General features: G+C 37.2%; 1 protein-coding gene across 5 annotated transcripts in view; it reads right to left on the bottom strand.

The window, feature by feature from the left end:
* The window catches only part of LOC101165248 (cell adhesion molecule 1), a 501,577-nt gene that overhangs the window by 103,061 nt on the left and 374,275 nt on the right, over nucleotides 1–24,241 (bottom strand). For all 5 annotated transcript variants that reach the window (XM_023962565.1, XM_023962567.1, XM_023962566.1 and 2 more), the window contains 3 exons: nucleotides 14,293–14,445; nucleotides 11,991–12,128; nucleotides 1,108–1,266 (listed from right to left, as the gene is read on the bottom strand). In XM_023962565.1, the coding sequence (XP_023818333.1) occupies nucleotides 1,108–1,266; nucleotides 11,991–12,128; nucleotides 14,293–14,445 (450 nt within the window). The remainder of the gene's footprint in view (nucleotides 1–1,107; nucleotides 1,267–11,990; nucleotides 12,129–14,292; nucleotides 14,446–24,241) is intronic.

Raw genomic sequence — 24,241 nt, 5'->3', positions numbered from 1 at the left:
TGACATTATTTCAACGGATCTTGAAGCTCCGATATGTATGCATGCAACATGCAACATTTTACAGTAGTAAAGTGTTTACGCAATTAACGTAAACAAACTGAATTGGACGCAGAGATCAGCAGCTTTGCGCCAATGGCCTCAGAATCCATTGGAATTGCATGAACGATTACAGGGTTATGGTAGTTCAATTAGGGTGTGTTAATTCTTTGCCGGCAACAGCTCCAAAATTAAAGTCCTTTATCCTGCCTTAATGTTAAACAAACTTTACAGACATTCAAGTACCTAAAACTTTATATTGACTTGTCAAAATTTTTATTTCCCGAAAGGTGAAAATAGGTCAAGAGGCTCCAATAACCAAATACCACAGTAATATACTACACATTGATGTTGAAATGGTCTATAAGTGTGACCCCTGGTCACATTTCTGTAAATGTTAAGACCCAATCCTAACCTTTTCCCACAAACTCAAACTTTTTATTCTTACAGGAAAGTTCATCATTTCCATTTAGTGCGAAGCTGGAGGAACACCCTTCCTTAACATCTCTGAGAGAAAAAAAGAAGAATCCCACGACTCTGCAAAGGAAAATACAAACTGTTTAGGTTGGTACAAGTATGTACCACTTGAATTCGGTGGTGTCCAAACCTTTCCTAAGATTATTGAAGGGAGGTGTTGTCTGAACATGGCACCACAAGGCCCAAATAAGACAACCGAGCAGAAATCCTGCATTCATTGTTGAATTTCTGACAGACTGTGAACCCAAGTGCAGCAAAAACAACCGCTTCTCCAGAGTTTACAACGCTTCCTCGAGGACTCATAAAACCTTTATAGGGAAAAAGCCAATTGGAGTCAGTTTTACACCTCTCATTTACCATGTTCCACACAATCACAGAAAGCTTGCATAAGAAAAGTGATTTCCATGCGCATAAGAAGGTTTGTTGAAAGAAAATGCCTTCATGAGTTATAAATATTCATGTGCAGTTTCCATGTTTGCACAAGTATAAAACACCCTGAACTTTAATGAAAATGTGACCCAAGTATGAAAGGCAGAATTGTGTTTCTTTGTAAAAACAAAGGCAGCAACAGAACACTAAGAGACTAGTACTTACACTGCACCTCCAAGTACTTCTGTGCTCGGAAGTCCTTGACTGCAGGGTGATCCACGATGCAAATCACAGGCATCCCATCATCCTCTTTGTTGACGGTGAACGTCAGCCGGCTGGTTACTGTGTACATCTTGTCGTAGGTCAGTTGAACTTTGGGTTTGCCTAAAGGAAATAAAACAAATAAACATTTATTAAAACATTTACTTTGGTGAAAAGATTCTCCAGTTATTAAGTCAAGTTACTCGACTCGGATTTCTGAAGAGCCTTTTCTTTTGTCTAAAAGCACAAAAAAAATGCGGTGTGGGCTTCAGCGACCCCATGACCCCACACGGGATAAAGAAGATGGATGGATTAAGTGAGAATGAAGCAGTTTTCACTGGGATACAACTAGTGATGAGAGTATCTTTACCAAGGTATCGAAAAAAATACCCATCGTCAACAACTACATTCCTGAAGTGTCGATTACTAATGAATAAATGAGAAAATAAAAGTGCATGTGTCATTTCTAGATATTTTTGGTTAGTAGGTGAGTTACTCCAGTGTTTTGTACTGAAACATCCCCCAGTCCAAGGAATATCGAACTGCTCCATCAGTCACATGACGCATACACGACAAATAAAAAACCTTGAAACTTGGGGAAAAAACAATTCACCTATAAGAAATGACTAGTAACTGGTATAGAATTTCATGCAGGAAGTAATCTGTATTGTAAAATTGTGGCATCACTCGCTGCAACAGTTTCTTAAAGGTTAGAGACAGAAAACCCGAGTAAAAGGCTTGAAATGGGATTGTTTGAATCTTGAAAAGATTGTTTGTGGTTTCACATAATGATATATTTTCATACTACGTTTTCGTTCTTTGTGCCAGAAAATATCCGTCACTTTAGATGAGAATGCTGCAAAACTCTCCAACTATTGACAGAGGCACAATCAATCGCCTACAAGGTCTTTATAAATAAGAATTGTGAGGATAAAGATCGGTCACGCTTTATATCAAGCAGCAGGAGGATTTTTAATAAACTATAAGGAAAACTGCAGTTATCACATTAACGTAGGGCTTGTAAACAATTTGATCATAAATATAAGACATTTGTAAGACATCTACAACTGCTAGTTGAATGTTTTTATAATCATCTTATTAACAACACCTGTAAGACATTTGTGAAACAGCTAACTGTGAAACTTCATTTATAAAGCCCTGTACAACTCCTAACAGGGTCTCAAAGTGCCTAAAGGTAAAAGAAAAAAGAAAGCAAAAAATTACGCAAATTAACAGGTAAAAAAATACAATATATCGGACAAACATGTATCTAATAAAACAAATAAAAGATAATAAAATGTTATAATTTATAAAATGTACAACACCTGTAAGATATAAGTAAGACATCAACAAATGTTACTAAACGTCTTATACATCATAAAGGCTTTACAAAGGCTAAAAATGTCTTTAAAGGCCGCACATTTAGTAAATCTATTAATGCTGATGAATGTCCAATAAAAGCTTATGAACACATTAGTAATTCCTGTTAATGTCTAACGAATGGATTATTAAGGAGACTCATACCAAAACATTACAGCATTTTTTTTTTATACGTAGTGAATAATTGGCTTCTCTACTGTGGTGTAAACATTTTCCACACGACATCAACTGTAGATTCTAGGCTGGTCTCTGGTTTTTAAGCGCTGCATAGTTTTAAAACTCACCTTTCTCATGTTGTCAACAATTTTTTAACTGACATGTTTCGTTTTGGTTTAGATGCTAATCCTTAAAGTCATGCACAGCAGGTGCGTGCACTCGTATGGCCTCAAGGCGTGCTTGATCACCTGACCTTTTTGCCTCTAATAAAGGTTTTTTTCTTTTTCTCTTTTTTCTTTTTTGTAATACCATTAATTCATTTCTGTTAGAGATGCAAGAGTAAGATGTGGCTGGAAAATCCCCCGGTGTTCTGTTGAACCCATTATCTTGTTTTACAACAGACACTAAATGTATCTGTTTAATGTAATATTTTCTGATTTCCACATCATTCAGTTTCACAATCTTCTGTATTAAAATCTTTCCAATCACAACAAAAGCCTCCTAATCTAGAACCTGAGCCACATTGGATACAGCTGTCAGGAACTGGCGGTGTAGAAGCCAACAATGCAGGAAGCTAGGCTTAGAAGCAGAAATGCAAACATTTAATAAAAAATTCAATTCTATTCAATTTTATTTGTATAGCCCACATTCACTACAACAGTTGGCTCGATGGGCTTCGTACAAACCTAAACAAACCTAAACATGACAAAAACCGTGGAAACTAATAGCAGATAAAGCAGATAATGACAATGTCAAACTGAAAACCAGACACTTCTACTCACTAATGACAATGAACAGAAATGAGGACAGCTGTGGAGGATTAACATGAACCAGGACTGGATGATAGATGACAGAACACGACCAAAAACACCACTGACGTATCCTCACAGCAACAGTATGATAATAACATTAAATAATATGTAGGACGTCTGTGTTTAAAAAATTACCATCGGTATAAAACTTGATTCATGTGGATTATGCCTGCAGCACATGAGCCAATATAAATAGCCTCCAGTGTTTTATGGCTTTGATGTCTTCCAAGACTCTAATAAAGTGAACAAACTCATGTTGACAATAATTTGTTGACCTACTTATCTTATTCGCTGCTGATAACCTTGATCAGGTGTGTTTGGTCAGTAAGAAGCTGCGTTAGTAGGGGGGTGTTTGTGAAGAACCCAAGACTTTTCCATAAAAACAAGAAGGGAAAGGACCTTGTTAGTGTGGTTAAACCTTTTAATTGTGCCCTAAATTAAGCTTTGATCGAAAACCATTTTCCTTTGTTGTTTAAACTAACCTAATGGAGCGTCACCAGGAAATTACACAGCTGCTGTTCTAACCACCAAATCTGACAAGAGAAATAAGAGCGTCCAATAAAAAGGCCCAGTATGTCTAAACCCAGTTTGTTCTAATTCTAAAATTTAAGAAGTTGTTTTAAAACGACTTTATCTGCTTATTGTAAAGGAGACATAGACTCCACATTTTGCAAAGTAATACTCATAATAGGTGTACTTTCTGTGCGTCGCCCGTTGTTGAGTTTCCAGTCCACAAAGTTTAACTTTAACGACATAAAAGGATGAAAACTCGGTACTCAAGGCTGCCTCTGGAAAGGACAGCTTAAAATGCTGGGGCCAGACAAAAGGAGCTGCTGTTGGATTTATGTACATTTATGGCAGAAGTGAAGTGTCCTCGATGATGCTCAGATAAAGTGAATCAGCAAAAAATAAAAATAAAATAAAAAAAAGCTTGCCTTCTGGTACTACTGTGAGACTGTGAATCACTCATTAAGCTTTACGAAGCCAGATTTACTACGTGGCCACTTTTTGCTCGGCGTTGCCAAGCCGAATGCTTGCAAGGAGTCCGCCTCCTCTTTAATGTCACTCGGACAATACATTCTCAGGCACACTGAAGAGAACAGCTTCTTCCCAGCTTTAGAAGAAAAAAAAAGGCTGGGGATGCATGCTTGGAGTGCCGCAAATCACAGTCACAAAGCATGATTGATTATTCACTTTCTCTTATCCTTTTGTCCTGCTTCCTCTCAGTCATTTGCAGGAGTGCATTAGAGTAGCATCAATAAAACAAGTACTTGAATAAGGTGAAAGAGTCCAACAAAAGAAGCGCTGGCACAGAATCTGTGCAAATGTATGGCTTTTGGACCCATCAGTTCATATTTCAGCAGCGTGCATTTTCTAATGGCGCCTCCACTGCAGCTCAGTCACTGAGGCGGCTCCATTGCTATGGTGACTGTCTTTCTGGATGCTGGAAGAGCAAACATGGGATGTGGCCGGTGTAAAGGAACAGGTTTTTCATGAATAAATCCCACTAGAGGCCTTAAACGAGTGTAATCAACTGCAAAAGGAACCTCAAGACGTCTGTTCAAATCAAAAGCTTTTATGCTTCTAATTCCTGGTGTGTTGGTTCATTTTTTTGTATGAATCTTTGGAAATGATTTACTTTGTGATCCACAGTACTTATGGGTCCTTCAAGTCCAAAGGTGTCTAAGAATAAAGTGTAATTAGCATAAACGGTGAGGTAATTCAGGTGATTAATGAGGCACCATCTTATTTCCTGCCTATCCCTCCTTTTCTGCCATCTGTCACCACCTAAAAATTACCTTTGTACTTGAAGGATACCTTCCTCTTCCAGTTGTGAGCTATTTCTTCCTGCAGGCCATTTTATACCCAAAATGTAAAACACAACGGGTTGGATAACGAGAGTTTTTAAACAGTGGACCGTCTGTAGCAAATTTTCCTGTGACTCTGTTTAATTTATCACCGCCAGCCAGCTGCTCACTCATCATTCATCTGTGCAACATAGACGCAGAATGAAAGACCCCCGCTTGGCACAGCATGGGGCCAAATCTGACCGGTGCCTAAATGCTGGCAAAGGCAGAGAAGTAATCTCAAAAGATGGACATCTGAGCACTCAAACAGCGTTGCATCAAATATTAATGTCTTTCTGCAAAGACAATGTACTTCTTGAGTGAAACAAATGATGTGCAACAAAGCACATGCGCCTGCTGTTCCACAGGTAAATGAAATGGAAAGAGTGCCGGGTTGATGCACAGTGCAGCATCGGAAGATGACAGAGGAGGCGTGAAAGCAGTTTTCTTAGATTCTGTCCTTGGCATTTTATGTATAAAACCATACAAGGCGGTTAAAAATGCGACTTGGAGACACCAATCACTACTAAAAACTAAAACTAATGGCCCGATGGAGAACAGTCTCACCGCTAAATATTTTTAAAATGAGATAAATATACCGTCAGCATTGATTTATCAAAAGAATTTGAAAAAATGTTGCTACAGAAGCAAAAAAAAAAAGGGGTTAAAATTACTCCATATGTATATTTATTTCCATTTTAAATGTAGATCATTTTATGTTGCATTGAACAGAAAGGGGTCCCGACCGGATTCTTTATGAACTGGTACATTTATGGTTGTTTTTAGTCCTTGAATCCTTTCGTCTTTGCCCCTGTTGGAAAACCAAGATTTATCATTTCAAGCTCGCATATCACAGGCCTGTAAAACTGCATTTTTTTCACCTGCACAATACAGCTAAGATCAGAAATGTTTTATGTACAAGTGATGGTGAAAACTTTTTGTTAGCATCGTGTCCTAAGAGTTCCTTAAGAAGTCTTCAGCTTGTTCAGAACGCAGCAACTAGATTGTTAGCAGGAACTAGCAGAAGAGATCACATCACTCCTGTGTTAGTTTCACTTCATTGGCTCCCAGTTGATTCTAGAATCAAGTTCAAGATCCTCCTGTTAACCTATAAGGCCTTACATTGTATGACCACGTCCGATAAGACCTCAAAGCACCTTACCAACCAAACAGAACACTTAGCTCACAAAATGCAGAACTGCTTGTGGTTCCCAGAATTAAAGAAGAAGCTCCCAGCTCATGGAAGAGAGGCTGACATTCAAAGTTAGGCTTAAAACATTCCTCTTTGGAGAGAATTAGACTAGCTAGTAATCAGAGAATATTTAACTTTTTGCCCCCCTTACCTCACGTACTGTAATGAAGTTTACATCCATTATACACACCATTATAGCTTGTTTCATAAGGCCAGAGCGGTCCATTCCCCTGATTATTAATACTACATTGTTTTAATATTGATATCCTAAAAATGTAAATTTTCTATCATTAATATTATGATTACTATCCGGTATAAGTACCATAGTGCATGCAACTTGCTATTAAGATGTTTGAGTTAAATTTCAATAACAGCTGGTCGCTAGTAGGCTGCTAGAAGTTAGAAGCTGGGGAAAGTTTAGTGCACTCAGGGTCTGTCCTTTATTCTCATCTACTTCTCCTCTCCTCTAGTCTTTATCATTTAGCTCTCCATGCCTTTGTTTGTTGCAGTGCAAATTATGTTTTGTCCTCCCGATTTCAGTCGGCACGCCCATGCTCCTGTACTTGGCCATGGACCCTGTCTGTGGCTCGTCTCTATGCCTACATTTGGCCATGTCGTCTTGCACCCCCAGCCGTCCCCCAACTATATCTGGATGAAACTCATCTGGTGGACTGTTCAAACATGTAGTTGTAGAGTTAGATAAGCTAATTCTTTTTGAAGAGTTCTGCTGTATCGCCTGTCCGTCCTGGGGGAGGATCCCTCCTTCATGTGGACACCCCTGAGGTTTCTTCTTCTTTTTTTTTCAGGAATACATTTTTTTAAGGAGTTTTTCCTTACAGAGAACGAGGGTCTAAGGGCAGAGATACCCAGAGTAGCTTAGTCTGTTTAGTTTAGTTTAGCTATTAACTATTGAATTTTATGACTGACTTCATGTTCTTTTAAAATGACCGATATGAAGCCCATTGAGTTGACTTTTTTTTGGAATATTGGGCTATATAAATAAATTTGAATTGATTTGAATTGAAACCTGACTGGGGAGTTTTAGGTGGTCTATCTACAACAGTGTTTTTCAACCGGTGTGCCGGAGCACACTAGTGTACCGTGGGAGATGGTCAGGTGTGCCGTGGGAAATTGCCCTCATTAACTGATCTATAAACATTTCCCATCTCCAGGATATCAGCTCTGTGTTCATCCAAACAGGCCCTGATAAAACAATGAGTAGTTAGGAATATAAAAGATCGTAAAATACTTTTTTCTTTGTGTTTATTTGATTCTATTAAAGACATTTTGATAAGACTGACGGTACCGCGATTCAGCCGCAGCTACAGCTGTATTCGAAAAAGTCCCACCCCTTTAACTGTCTCCACCAATCATTCTTGGAGGCTTGATCACACGTCATCAGTCTGACCAATCAGAAGTGGTTAAAGACTTCACCTCCTTGTTCCGATTCTGTTCACTAAGTCTCTCAGTTCCAACAAAAATACCGGCTAAAGCTATAACGGTGTAGCTTTCCGCGGGATCCGGTGTCAGACCGTGGAACAAGAGAACAAAACAATGAAGCTCAGAGAAACGAGTCTATCTGCGTTCGGCGGCTGTTATTCACTACATCTCCCATGATGCATTGGGTTAAAGTGACAGTGTCTCAGCGCACAATGAGTCTTATTTGTTAAACGTCTTGAAACCACAATAAACACACATTAAACAGTTTTTAAATCTTTTAATTTAACTTTTATTACATCTTTTAGAAAAAACAGCTGCAACTTCCAGCTTTTTCTGCCACAATTATCATAAAAATGCAAGTGAGATTGTCGAGGGACTGTAGATCAATACAAACTATGAGTTTTTCCTTTTTTTTTAATTTTTGGATGCTGGTGTGCCGCTGGACTTTTGTCAAGGTTAAAGTGTGCCGTGGCTCAAAAAAAGTTGAAAAACACTGGTCTACACCTTGGGGATATTTTCTCTGATCCAGGTTTGTCTGAGACATCAAATATTGCTCACTTGATCTTCGCAGAGACTTCTAGGAAATTTCTGGGTCACTGGATTTTCGATTCGGACACCCCGACAAATTGGCGAACACTCTTCATAGTGCACTAAATAGTGAGGAAGTAGTGAGTGAATTCCGACAAAGCCAAATTTCTTGCCAAACATGCAGCTCAGAGCAGAGGATGTGAAATGGTCCTGTGGCTGTCTCTTGAGGTTATTGGCTGCTTTGCTCCTTGTCAGTCAATAAAGAGCCCTGCCAAGTGCTGTCTCTTTGGTAAGTCTTAAAAGAACTGAAAGGATCGAGCCGCGCTGCAAGGTTTCCACTTTATATGACTTTCACTATATTGTTAGCCAGGAAAGTGAAGATATCTGTGTCAGGACTGCTGTCAATAAATCACTAAACAAGCAGGGTGAGAGCAGCGGGAAGGAGACAGATAATAGTGATATAAAGGGTGTGCACACATTAGTAGAGATGGTTGGATTTACATTGGCAAGCATGACAACCGTAACCTTTAAGTGATATTTAAGAGAGTACGATAATCCCTGAAGGTAATTAATTTGAATTCTCTGGAATTTTAATCAGAAACAAGTCTTTTTGGAGCTAAAGCTTAAAGCAGTTTAAGTAATGCTGCTCTTGTGGCAGAGCTCAGGTATCCTTTATAATGTTTTTCAGTCCTGTGTTTCTTTTTGTTGCACTGAAGGAACGGAATATGAGAACAGAGCAGGGCCATCAAGGAAGCCAACTATACCAACAACAAACCAAACAATAAGAAATTCTGCTAAACATAGGAATCTTTTTCGACTTTATAGTTCCTATATCATGCTATTCTAAAGGCTGTCAGAGTAAACTATAGGGCTGCACAATATGAGGAAAAGTTGGGATTTGCGGTATTAATGATCAATATTGCGATGACGTTACAAATTGCGATAAATGAACAAATAGCAAAACAACCAAAAACATTATTTCCATTTTACACAGAAAGGATAATAGTCTCCCAAAGTTTGGTAGCCTACATCAGAGTGGGGTGGCTCAGAAAAGACGTCCCCTCACTGTTAGCTCTTTGGGAATCATAGGAATGTAACAATGATGGATAACAATCACGTCCTGGTAGCCAATGAGCTCAAAGCCCCGCCCCCAAGAAAAAATAGGATCAGCTCAGCAGCGAAAACCTGAAAACTGAACTGAAAGCAAAGAGGGAGAAACAAAAAAAACAAAAAGATTTAAAAAAACAAAAAAAAACAAATGTACATTATTTTAAAAAAAATTGGTAACAGTTTTAGGTTTAATTTTTGCCCTTTATATCATTTTTAAATTGACCATTATTTTTTCTAATTTTCAGTTAACAGCGTGATTAAAGCTCAATTCAAAACTGTTTTAAAGGTTTTTCCTTCGTCTTAAGATGATCCTAGTTTGACCTCATAATTTCAACTGTTCATCCTCTCAGAAAAAAGACCTTAATAAACCTTTACAAGTCTTGAATTTTGATAACCGAGCCTATAAACTGTTTGAACGTCTCTGTTTCCCATTTCTTGATTTTATCGACCAAAATTATTTTGATCAAATCTTTTAAACGTTGACAGTTTAGAAAACACCAGAGATTAACTTTGGCTATTCAACAGTCAATACAAGCTTATGTCAACATGTCAGCAAAAAACACTGATTGATTGAACTCTAGTCTTATTTTGTGACAGTAAAAACCCTTTACAAGTCAATCTGTGACCTAATCTCGGTGGATTACTCAGGTTGGAGCTGAATAGCAGCAGTTTAATGCACTGGAGTGTAGAGGTGAAGGTGCTCTGGGCCTTCAACACGGCTTCTGATTGGAGCCTTTGTTTGAAAGTCTGTACAAAGCTCCCTGTCTAAACTCCGAGGCGGCCTGTTCACCCCTGAGCTCGGCATCGGCTTCTAACGCTCAGCAACCTTTGATGAAAGCATGGAAAGCTGTCAGGGTGCCAGGCAGCTTTTGCCACCTCTGCAGATCTGCACTGTTTTACAAGAATCCACTCAAAGCTGAAGCAGAGCCTGCTCTAGACGGGGAGAATGTAAAGGCGGCGATGCGGCGTTTGTTTCTTTTTAGTTCTAAACAAACACACATAAGAGCACACATTTGCATGCCTTCTGTAAAAGTGTCTGTAGATGAAAAACAAACTCCAAAAACAGTGTGTGTTTGGTCGGTATTGTGAATCTGAAATCCTTTTTTTTTGGACATCATGGATGCTGCTTCCTCTTGGCTAAAGAGGGGGAGGACCATCTGCCTGCTAATCAGTGCAGTTCATAAGCCAGCATCTGTGCATATGGCATGTGCAACATGCACATTTGGGAAGGGAAAGTTCCCATGATACCAAACCGTCTAAATGACTTTTCCTTGGGACGGGCCTTGTTTGTTTCTGTAGTGTCGTCTTCTGCCATTTGTCTGAGTTTTGGGGAGTCAAAGTCAGATAGGGGACTCAAGTCAACCATAGTCAAAAAACTAAACAGACTATCTAACGTCAGTAAAGTCTCAAGTGGGACGTGCACATTGACTGGAGTTAGCTCGGACTAACAATGTTCCAAAAAACAGAACTTGGGCAGGACAAAGTAAAGAAGCTACGCCCAAAACACGCACTATTTTTAAGCTCTAATGAATTCAAAACAACGTATTAAAAATTCAAATTCCTTTTACAAGATCAGACTCCATGGTCTATTAAAGAAGATTTGACACTTCCTGGTTTGCGTCAAAATCATTGACTTTATAGGAGAACTGAACTGAGTGACTCCTCCCCCTGGCGTTCCAGACAGGAAGTACCGCTGGCTAACGAAGGCTACTTTGACGTTGAGACTTTTGAACTTGAATCGTCTGTCGGATTTCCTCCCCATTTGCCCATAGCAGCATGTTTGACTAGTGATCACAAAACACACCAAACTATCACACCTCTACCTGAAAATCTGTTCGGTTCTATTGTTTTATTCTCTTCCATTCTTTTACAGTTGGAAACATTTTTAGGTTTTTTTTATGAGTCCTAAAGAGTCAAATGAAAAACGGAACCGGGGTCAGGGTAAACAACCGGAGGTTTTCTCAGCTAATGAAATGTTTCTAAACCGACACAGTATTTCTGACATTAAACTCTTCAGAGTTCAGCTGGACTGAATTGGGTCACGACTGGAATGAAACTTGAAAGTTGTTTGGCTCCTCTGTAAAGTAGCCTCACATGGGATCTCCTTTGAATTGATTCACATAAATAAATAATGTAAAATAGAATATTGTGAGACATCCAAATACTTAAAAGGCTGTGTTGTCCTTTTGTTCACACTCCAGCTTTCATGCCCACATGTTTCACTTTCATGTCGTCTCAAAGCGTCTTTTGGATGAAGCGAACCGTGAGATCTTTATCTAAACATCGTTCGGCAACAAGGCGCCCCACACACATGCAGAGATGAATTTTAACTCAGGTATTGGCTGAAGGGAGAAAATGTCATGACAGTTGGCTGCTGCATACCTGGAAGCTCTTTATCTCCCTTCATCCATCTGATGGCGGCGGCGGGCTTGCTGCTCATGGCAGAGCAGGTCATCTCTGTCTCGTTGCCCTCGCTCAGGACCTCATCTCGGGCTTCGATGATGGGGTTGCCGGGAGGAACTGCAACAGGGCACACAGACAAAACGTTGTGTTAACACACAAGTGTCTTGTCACCTCACTTGAAGCAGAAGTTGGAATATCGAGTTTTTTTTGCGACATTTCCGACAGCATTTAGCTCAAACTCAAACTTAATTTATTTATATGGCGCCTTTCATTTCAGTTGAAAACACAAAGCGCTTAACATAGAAGCAGATAAAATGTTCATAAAAAATGAAAACTATTAAAAACAGAAAACACAGGACAATCATGCAAAGATGGGACCCCTCCCTCACCAGGTTCCTCCTCCCACCCACCCAGTTCCCCCAGTAGAACCCTGAGCAAAAACAAAGAACTGCAGCTTGAAGAAGGTCCGGTAAAAATGTTCAGTTTAAGAGTCTTTTTGTTGAAGATTCAAAGCTGCCGTAAACATTTCCAGGTAAACACAGCAAAAAAAAAAAAAAACATTATGCAAAAAAAAAAACAACAATTATGCAAAGTCAAGATGCTGGTTTTATCCTGTCTAGGGACTACAGATGGAAAGATATATCACACAACAAACTATATGATCCTTGCAAAGATTTTTTAACCTTTTATTTAGACATTCCAGCTATTATACCAGGTTTTAAGATGTTTTAACTTTACTCTAAACCGTTCCAAGCTTCCTTTAAATTGGCATTGTTGGTTTTAAATTTCATTAAAGTTTTTTTTTTACAATGCCCCAACCTGTACTAAGATTTTATTCTCATTTTGTTCACATTTTGTTCTAAAGGGAGGCATTTCCACTTGTGTCACCAATTCTTTTATTACTGCAATCAAAACAAAGCAGGATTACGTACATAAGAAAGGGTTTTAACATGTTTATTCAGGTTAAATCTTTTTAAGATGACAAATATTTAAGACCATTTTCTCAGCCTAATTCCTATTTTATTCATTCATTCTAATTTTATTATCTAAACTGTAGTTGTTTCTGTTGAAAGATGCTTTTCTTTTTCTTGTCTTTTTAAACCGGCGGTTGGTATTCAGGGTATTGGTACATAATGATTGATTTATTTAATATGTTTGATCAAAACAATCTGGGTTGAAAATTTTAATTTTTGACAAGAAATGTGAGAACAGCACATTTTAAAGGCTCAAATCAAAATTCAAGACTTCAAATTGATTTTTAAGGTCTTTATTTCCAAATGCCTAAATCTCAACGCTTTTAAGACTTTTTAAGTTCCCTCAAAAACCCTGATAAAAGCTCAAAACATTCCGTTGTTTATCATTTTTTAGCTTCATTTTTCGTTTTTGAATGCTTGTGTGGAAATTTCTAGATTTTATTTTTAGACTACTTTTTTTTTTGCAGTGCAGTCTGGATTGATGGTTTATTAGTGTGCATTGTCCCAATAAATGACATTGGTAAAAAATTAAATTACGTATCACTTAGACTGGATTTTATTTGGACAGCATTTTTGTCTTTGTACAAATATTGTCAAAAAAAGAACTAACTGAAACAATTGATAGTAGCCGACCTCTGATTTCTGATGACTCCTTGAGGTTTACTCTCATTCTCTGTAACCTGATTAAATCTCACTTAGGAGTAGTCGTGTCTTGGAGGACATTATCCCGATAGTTAACACTTTCACGCAGTAACAAACTAACGAGGGGACAGATTTATTTAACCCAGCAAATTAGCTGGAAATTAGCTTGAATTTACATTTTTTACATGTTGAGCAGAGAAATATTATCAGGAACACGTGGGCGAGAATGAACGATGACCCCAAATAACTCTAAAAATTGACCTCAAAATAAGCTGTTAATCAAATCGTTCAATAATTTTAGATGAAAGATGAAGGTTTAACAGCAACAGGGGAAGCAGGAGCGGGTCAAAATGCTGCTGGTTTGATGCCTAAATTGAGTGTTTTTACAAAGCTCATCTTCTTACTTCACAACAATATTTTATGTTTTTTTTTTATTCTTTTAAATATATTTGTTCCTCTTTAGGCAAGAATGTTTTTATGCTGTATTTGCTTGAAATTTACACCGGGTTAATAAAACTGTCTTTCTATTCCTAAATCTTTACAAAAAAACATTGTTTTTCCCTTTTAATCAGCACTTTCTATAGTCAGAAACCTAATTTAGGTCCTGATCTTTTTTTAAAAGTGTGGGTGTGTGCAGCACTGAGAGTGTGTGCTCTGCTTTGTACTTAGCACTGTGATGTCAGCGTAGGCTTCCTGTGGGGGGTCTGTGTAGAGCTGGCAAACATATCGACCCTCGTCTGACAGCGAGACGTTTGAGAGTGACACCCGCAGCTCGTTGTCTGAGAAGTTCACCAGCTGAAAGCGGGAGTCTTTCAATGCTGGAAGAGAGAAAGGAAGAAAAAAAAACAACACAAAAATAAATCTCTGAGTCACATTTACCCACAGTTGTCATATCTGTTTGCAGATAAATGGTTTAAAAATCAAGTATTAAAAACACAAAGTGGTTTAGGAAATTATTTGGGTCCTCATAAAACTGTTCTGTATATATTTATTCATACCATGGTCCGGGTAAACACTCGATTCTGATTGGCTGCTGGTTGAGGATTAAAAAAGTGATAATCCACAGTGATGATGCACGACTAAGAAAGAAGTTCCGGTCACGTGGCTTAAATGTTCTGTATCACTGCGCCGGCTTCTTTAAAACAAAGTTTTGCTTCATCATCTGGACAAAAACAAGCGGGAAGAGGTGAAATTTCTATCTTTCAACTGATGCACTCTAGAGTCGATGTCATGTTACCGTGACAACGCGCCGCACCACGTAACAACGTCTGCTTTTTATGAAAAAAGCGATCCAAACGAAAATAAAATAACAAGAATAAAGTACTAAAAACTGATTGAATATTTATTTCTTTTGTAATTGAGCATGATGTAAATGGGATAATGGCCGACAAAATGTGCATTATCAGAAATTAAGGCACTTAGCGAATCGGACCCTGCGATCATTGGACGACCTGCTCAACTGCCTGAGCCACAGTTACACATTAACAAAAAACATGGGATGAAAGCTGGAAAATACATGTTATTTAATGCTAGAATGTAAAAATGCCCTCATAGTCGCTAAAAACACTTGTTGCTATGGAAAATTTAAGCATTTACTTTAATGCGGTAACACAAAAATTGACACACATTTTTATAAGACTTAAAGATACAAAAATTGTTTTGGTTGCTATGGAAAATAACACAAAGAAATCTCTATTTTGAAGGAAAAAAAATGTATTTCTTGTTTTATTTTAGAATGATGATATAATATGTATCTGATTTCTAAATAAAGATGCATTTTGTCTCCATCACGTTTAAATGTAAACATTCGGTAACAGGATGAACTTTTAATTTGAATAAAAATGTTAAACAAACTGGATTTATTTCTTCTTTATGGCCCTCTTTCTGTTGCAAAAACACATAACAATCAAAGGGAAACCAATTTGTCCTAAAAATATTCTTAAAAAAGCAGAGAAGTTTGATGTTTTTTTTTGTTTAGTCTGCTTTTCATTTGCTTCCTTTGATTCCGGATGGTTACGATCATTAAGCTCACAACCTTTCAATGGTTATTCTTTCTTTCTGGCGTGGGTGTAATTGTGCGATGCAAAATATTCAAATGTAGTTTATAAAAACAGCAGAGAAACATTTTTCCTCTCATCTCAGTCACAACTGCTGCCTTCTCCAGTAAACAGATACAAGATACATATTTTGGATTTTCTTTGAAAAAAATGTAAATTTGTTAAACTGATAAGAAAGACAGAATACAGGAAATAAAAAAAAAGTTTACATCAACTTCCATTTTCATTCCATTTTCCCCCCACATTTTTTAACTGGGTAAAAGAAGCTTTCAATTGACCTGTTGTGTTGTTCTGATTCTGTTCTGCAAAAGGTGCTCTACTTTTTTTTTTAAATATGCAGGCAGATGTGAATAGCAGGCGGGTCATACTTTCTGAATTACAACGCCTCCATCTTGGCTGTCCTTTATCCGGCTTACGCAAGAACTGAGGACAAATTCACAGATCCTGTCTGTCTCTCTCATCTGTAGTCACTTTCATCTCACCTAACCTTGTTTGCCCACCTACCTAAGCAGATTCCATCAGCTGTAATGTAGAATGACAACATGCGGTTAGGATAAAAGCCTAGCCATCTCCATCCCCCTTGGATGGGCTGATAAATTCTGCTGTGATTGACAGTAACTCCGGGCTCTCTGCACTCTGAACTCTCTCAGATCTGAGGATTCCTCCCCTTTTTTTCTCCCATGAAAGCTCAAAGCCCCAAAGACACAGAGCACCTCAAAAATGGACAGAAATAGATGAAGAAATCTTTGCATGACATCGGTTGGGCATTTATAGGAAAGAGAACAAAACAGGGAGGGTATCAATGATGCCTAAATGTTAAACGCCAATTCCCCATTTATGAGAAAACGTGTTATTTAGACATTAAAATAAATTGCTGGTGCTTCCGTCCTTATTGTGACAAAGCCCCCGTTTTCCGTCTTAACGTGCAGCATGAACGGCGTTAATGAAGTCTGCGAGGCCAAGGTCAACGCTGAGGAACGCAGGAACCAGGAGATGAATTTTACTGCTTTTAATAAACGTACTGAGCCAAGGAGAGTCAGAGCCCGGGAGAAGAGGGTGTCACACCGATGGCCGTCACTTCCCCCTCCATGCAGAACATGTAAACTAAACGCTTTCCTCCTGTAACATCAGTGGATGTTCTGCTCCAGCGATATTGATCTGAGTGTTTCCTTTCTACGCCCAATTAATGATTTTAATGTCCAGATGACAGAAAGAAATCTGTTACTGCAAAGAATCCCAGCTGTTGCAGGACTTTTCACTCCTTCAAGGCCCAATACGATGAAAATAGCGTTTTTAGCATGTTATGTGGAATTATTCAGATAATGGAGGACAGATATAAGGAACATTAAGCTCAAAATTGCATTTCTTTATTCAACTCCATTCAAATCTCGGTGAATCAGGAGCAAAAGGAAAAAAAATGCAGTTTGAAGTCTGCGAAGTGGGCGAGCCACAAACTCTTTGCTCTGTCCTGGAACAGAGAGAGGAAGGGGAGGCGGGGTTGTTGACTATTGTTTGAAAGTAGAAAAATGTGACGTTTTAAGAACTGAATTAACTTCAAACTTCACATAAGAGGAAGTTAAACAATAACACGTGTTGAAACCAATGACAGTAAATGAGAACTGGACTGAACCACCTCTAACACCTTGCTTTTCAAACAGGAAGTACCCGCTGGTCCCAAAAAGCCGAAATCCCGTAGACTTCTACAGTGAAATAAACCGCTATTTCTCAGTCATTCAATTCAATGTATATAGCCCAATATCACAACACAGTTTTCTCAAAGGGGTTCACACCAGTAATTGTAGAAAACAGAAAAACAGTTATAAAATATATTAGCTGATTTCTAAACTAAACCGACCAGGCTAAGCTAAACTGGGCATCGCTGCCTTTTTCACTCTACTACATTCTATAGATAGATAGATAGATAGATAGATAGATAGATAGATAGATAGATAGATAGATAGATAGATAGATAGATAGATAGATAGATAGATAGATAGATAGATAGATAGATAGATAGATAGATAGATAGATAGATAGATAGATAGATAGATAGATAGATAGATAGATAGATAGATAGATAGATAGATAGATAGATAGATAGATAGATAGATAGATAGATAGATAGATAGATAGATAGATAGATAGATAGATAGATAGATAGATAGATAGATAGATAGATAGATAGATAGATAGATAGATAGATAGATAGATAGATAGATAGATAGATAGATGACTTTATTAATCCCACAATGGGGAAATTTCATTTATCTGTGGCAGCAACACGACATTCAGAAATAATCTAAATAATATAACATCAATATAGGACATCACAAATGACATTTATATTAGATAATTAAAAATATTACTAAAATGATTATGAAAAATTATTATCAAAAATGAGATTCTTATTAAATAAAGAAATAAATATTAAATATTAAATAAATACAGCTGCAAAAGTGTAAAAAAACATAAGGTCTGCAAAACATGTAAACTGTAAAAAAAAAAAAAACATTACAAATGTTTACAAATGCTATCAACCTCTTCGTGCTGATCCTAATTTTATTTTAAGATATATTTGCTGTAGTGCCAGTTATTTAAGCTATAAACTGACCAGTCAGAGGCCTCAATAAAAGTAGGAGGTACAGGTGAGGCCTTCTATCGTGCTCACCCCTGATTGGAAAGAATGGTTGCCGTAGAAATGTAGACGGACCAATCACGGCTTGCTGAGGACGTCTGCTTCCAATATGGCGAAGGATATGTCGTGGAAAAATGTCGACTGAATTGACTAAATTTGGTTGGAACCGGAAGCAAAGCATTTTCTATGGCTGACGTCACACGTCCAGTTAAAATACAAGGTCATTGGTGAAACTAAAGACAGACCAGTGGCGTCTATAATTCCTTGATCGATCCAACATGTTGGCACGTTTCAAGTCCGTTTTTCTCAAGTTTAATTCAGAAAAACGGTCTGCCCAGTTCAAAAGAGTCAATATAGATTTGCAGCTATGCTGGAGCCAGAACCTTCTGTGAAGATGAGGGAAAAACTCATGTGTGTGTTTGAAGTGAAGATCGTGTGTCCGTTTACACCTTCAAACTGTTGGTTAGAACACCTGAATTACATGAATCTGAAACGCTCCCACTGGGACCTGATGTTCAGAAAAACACGATGAAAATCAAAGAATCAAAAAAAAAAAAAAAAAACTTCAACCCTGAACTAAGCTGACTTGCAGAGGTGTTTATTATCAGGTAAGCGCCAGAACCCGAACCACGTATTTGGCAACTCAGCAAAGGTACTAAAAAGTATGATAGATGTGCAGAGAGATGAGTTCTGAGGAAAAAGTCAAGCTGCCCAAACGAGTATTTACCTCAACTGATTTGCACATCATAAATCAAAAACCAAAGATGTATTTTACACTTTAAAAGGAACAAAAAAAAAAAGAACACGGAAAACACGTGTGTGCACAAAAATGTGACATTACACCCTACAACATGCGATAAGGTCCTGTCACTAGATTTCTTACAAATAAAATGGATTTTTAGCAAAAGAGCCATTTCTAAAACAAAATTAATTATTGCCTTCAAATAAAGACAGAATAAATCCTAGTTTTCCCAATGCAATTTCTCTTCTGTTAGACAATAAAACACCATTGAAGAATCTGCAGTGAAAGCACGCTCCAAAGCCTTTTTGCGTCTCATTCTCTTTTCTCTATGTCCCTCTCTAATTCTAATGATTCAATTATATCAAGTGTTTCTAAATTCAAACTTCTGTGGATATTAAGATTCAATGACAAAAAAAAGCCTGCAGGGGTGGGGGTGGGGTCTCTGCAGGGAACAGTTTTCTTCCTTTGAATGTCTAAAAACTAAATATTTTTAAAGAAGACGTCAACTCTCATCAGAATAGACATTTATCCAATGAAATGAGGTCAAATGTTTGTGACTCTCAACTTCTGACCCGTGCTACACCGGAAACTGCCTTGAAGGTAAAAGAGAACTTTTGTGTTTAAATTTAGAAAACACAAATCTGCGAAGAAACGCAAGAGCCTGATCTGACAAATGTAAACGTTTGTTGTTGTATATTCTAGCAGTGTCATGACTTCCTGTTTAGATCTTACCTTGTGCCTGGCTTCCTTAATACATCTCTTTTTTTCCCGTTGTAGAACGTTTTTCAAACATTTTTGACAAGATTTTGCACAAATTCCCAAATTGGGGTTCAATTTTAAGGAACACATTTGCACACTAAAAGGAATGTTTGTTATTATTCACTGTCCTTTATGGTAAATGGAGTCATTCCTGGACTCTTGAGAAATAAGCATGCTACATATCAAACCTGATTTAAATAGCCTTGAATTAACTTCATTTAAATAAATATTTTGTCTGTCAATCATTCCATGTCCTCTCCCTCATCTTTGAGCTTTGGGTCATGACTGAGATGAGCTTCCACCACGGCGTGGGTGTACATCCTGCAAGGCCGTGTCACACAGCCACTACGTGTATTTTGTGCATATTGCACGGTTGACCGATTGTCTTCCGTGAATATACGTGAAAAAAGGGAGAAAAGCCGTGGTCTGTACGTGAACCTTTCACAGCTGTATCAAGAATGAGCCACTTTAAAACGAAAAAGAAGTACGAAAAAACCACGCAAACAACACGTGAATCTATGTATAACATGAACCGTGCGTGAATATTGAGCCGTTTATATGCAATTCAAGTTACACATCGGTGGTACATGCGTGAAAGTCCAATTAGACAAACGTGAAATCGTTGTGGAAAGACACCAATTTGAACGAACGAATGAATGAATAAAGCTTTGTTTATATTTCACTTACCAACTTCTTTAGGTGTACAAACGTGCTTTACACCCTCAAGTTTGCTTAAATAATAGTCAATAAATTATTTGAGAAATCAATAATTATCCGTTCATTATATAAAACCAAGCATTACTCAAACAAAACTTGTCATGAATATTTGACGGCAGAAAGAACTGATATATTTCACACTAGTTGGTTTGAATGCATAAGTATGCATGTGTGAACATTATATTAACATTATATGTATTAAGTTCATGTTGACATGTGAACAGTTCTTGAGCCAATAGGTGTGTTTATAACATCTGAGTGTGTGTGGACAGGCCCCGCCCTTATAGACCTGTAGTACATGTGAACCTCACCGTTATGATTATAACCATCCAGAAACCTGTTGCTTTATGCTACTTCATGGTTTTACCCCCCCCTTTCTATTATCACCCTCCTATCCCCCCCTCTTTAATATCCCTCTCTCTTCTTCCCTCCTTTCCTTTTCCGTCCGGTCCAACACAAAGGATTTTCAAATATGATTAAAATGAATAAAGTTTGGCCTCGATTACAAAAGGGGTTTATTCAGACATACCTCTGGTTTGTCAGAAGATTCATAATCCCTGTTGTTAAAGTAAAACATGTCCAACACAAGAGGCCCTCAGCTCTCATCTGTCTGCCCAGCCGTTGGACAGGACAAGTTAAAAAAAATAAAAAAATAAAAAGAAAGAAAGAAAGCGGAATAAATGAAAATGTGTCAGCAAAGACTCGTTTCCCACGTTGGCGTTTTTTTGAGACTCGAACAACAGCCGTGTGGGCTCAAAGAGAAACAAGGACAAACCCGGACGACAACCTGATTAACGCGGCGGGATGCTGCGGTGCTGCGTTTCAGGAACAATGGCACCAAGAAGAGCGGCGCAAAAACACAGCGGACAGTTGCTTTATTGTTACATCACAGCGCTCTCGCATGCATCATTCTCTTTGGGGTTTTTTCCTTTGAAGAAAAGGTGACCTTTTGTTTTGTTTTTTATGCTTTTATTCCCCATTATGTCAGATACAATAAGAGGATCAACACAGATGAGAGAAAGGCAACTGATTAGTTCACCTGAAGCTTGGAAAATGTTAAGTTTTAAGCTATAAAACTAGAAAAAAAAAGGTTTTAAGCTACTAAAATGTCAGTTATTGCACTTTTAACATGTGGCATTATATTTATGTACTCTATAAATAAAAAGAATAACTTTTGAGAAAAAAAGGAAGTGATTTAAAATCTTTTCCAATATTAGATAAATCAGAATTCATTTCCTTTTAAATGTCACAAAATTTTACCACAAGCTTTTACTATAGATAAGAAAATGTAATTAAACGAAAATAAAGACACGGAATCATTCAGAAATGGAAGAAACAGGCCTGACCTCTTCATATCTGATGAGGAAATGTGACGAGCCTCCAGGAGAGACAGTTAATTAGAAGGTGAATTTGGAATCAGACATTGGAATCGGTGAATGGCAGGTGTGCACAGCAACACAACAGACCAGAAAAAACAAAACAACATCAACAAAAATGGGTGCACAGACTAAGGAACCAGACAGCAAGTTCCTACAAGAACAACTAATAATGCACCAATGGTGTTTGCATGGTGGTAGTGGTATCATGGTTTGTGCTGACCTGGATTAAAAGAAAGAAATATATGCATAAAAACCACAGGTGGTTAACCAAACAATTTTGGGAAAATATCAAGTATCAACAGGTTTAACTGTTAAAAATCAATTATCTTTAACTACAATACATCTAAAGTGAAAACAAGAAATACACTTAAATTAATTGAACTTCTCAAAATTGAAGCTTTTTTTTCAACAGAGCTGGAATAAGTCCCAACAGATGCTTCAGACCAATTACATCTTATTCAAATGAAACGGTAGTCGATGCTATACAAGGGTGTCACACTAAATTTACTGCAACAACCATTTAAGCCCTTTTATTTACACATATTTAGTAGTCTGTTATCAAGCCTGTTAAATGTGTCATATTTGTTTAAATCACTTTTATTTATTTATTTTTTAATTAGAATGCCGACATGCTTTGGTTCTGCAATAACGAGCCCACACAACAACAGTTCTCAAAAAGTGAGTGCTGAAAACAGAACAAAGAAAATGCTACGCTTTTAAAAGGGTATCTAAAAAAAAGGAGATTCAAAAGCTTAAAAAAGGTCTAAGAGTCCTTAAAAATATGACTAAACTGTGCCACAAACCTGTAACACAAACAATGAGGGGGTTTGTTGGAGAACCTAAGAAAGGAACTGTGGGAAAAAGCAGAGGAAGCATCAAAGCAACGTTTTATGAAGCTTAAAAAGAAGAAAAAGCATAGAGAATTTTTCAAAAATGCAAAGAAAAACTTCTAGATCTGCTAAAAACCTTTATAGTCTGAATATTCTGAAAATATGTTAGGAAGAAAACCTTCAAAGAGCAGCAACTTCTTTAAACATTTACATTTTTTTCCCTCTGAATGACTAAGAAAAAGATGAACTCCAAATGTTTAAGTTGTAGAAAAATGACAAAAAGCAATAGAACAAATAGGAATGTCGTAATGGGCAAAATTATTCGATTCCTGATTGGTATAAAAGTACAGAATATAGTAAAAAAAATAAAGTACCAAAAGGACTGATGGGAAAAAAAGGTCTCTATTGTGTGAAATAGCTCTTTAATAATTTTTTTAGAGGTTTGTTATCACAAATTTCCAGCCTCTTTTTGAAACAATCAGTTAATTATAATGCTTACTTTTAAATAACAATTCAATTTTAAATGATTTTAAAATAGTAAATCTTTAAGGTAAAATATTTAAAGAGTGAAAAAAGTTATTTCTTTATTTTTTTCCAAACTCTTCTGGGTAAAAAATTTCAAAAATGATCATTTCTGTGGGATTTTTTTATATTAAAGATGATCTCACATATACAAAGGGTTAAGTTCACTGTATGAAATAAAATATTTGAACAAATCACAAATTTAAAGTCCTTATTTTGGACACAGTCAATTAATTATCATGCTTACTTTTAAACAAAGAGTTGAACGTTTGGGTGATTTCAAATAATATATTGATACGGTCAAAGATTTTTGGTGAGAGAAAAAAATATTTTTAATAATTTTAATAATTTTTAATGAAAAAACAACAACAACAAAAAACACATTTTTTTGTGTTTATTCGAGGCAAAGATAATTTAATATCCACAAAGGGTTTCCATCACTGTAAAAAGGTGATTAGGTGATTCAAATAATAAATCTTTGCTGTAAAATATTTAAAGTGTGAATACAATTCTGGTTTAACATGTGAGAAATTATGGTTTTCTGTGTTTTTCTGTGTCCACAAGGAGTTAATATCACTGTAGAAAACAAAAGGTTTGAACAAAACACACATTTATAGCCTATCTATTGCTACAATTAATTATTATGCTTACGTGTAAATAATAATTGAATGTTTAGGTGACTCTGAATATTAAATCTTTATTTAAAGAGATCCACAAAAAGAGATTTTCATTTCAACTCCTAGGAAGTGGCTCTGGTTGTCACATAAAGAAGGAGCTACAATGAAAAGCCTGACCTACGTTCAGACGTGGAGCGAGTATAAAGGTGAATCTGGACTCAATGACACTGAGAAAACCTCTAAGCAGAACCTGAAAGATCGGGTTGTGTACTTCCAACAATGGCTTTTCCCTCCCACTGTTCGCCTCAGCTGACACCACAAGATCTTTTCCCTTTTTGCTTTTATTTTTGCCCCCC

Source organism: Oryzias latipes, chromosome 14 (genome assembly GCF_002234675.1).
Source record: "Oryzias latipes chromosome 14, ASM223467v1".
NCBI classification, from domain to species: Eukaryota; Metazoa; Chordata; class Actinopteri; order Beloniformes; family Adrianichthyidae; genus Oryzias; species Oryzias latipes.
This window is presented reverse-complemented; position numbering and strand designations above follow the sequence as displayed.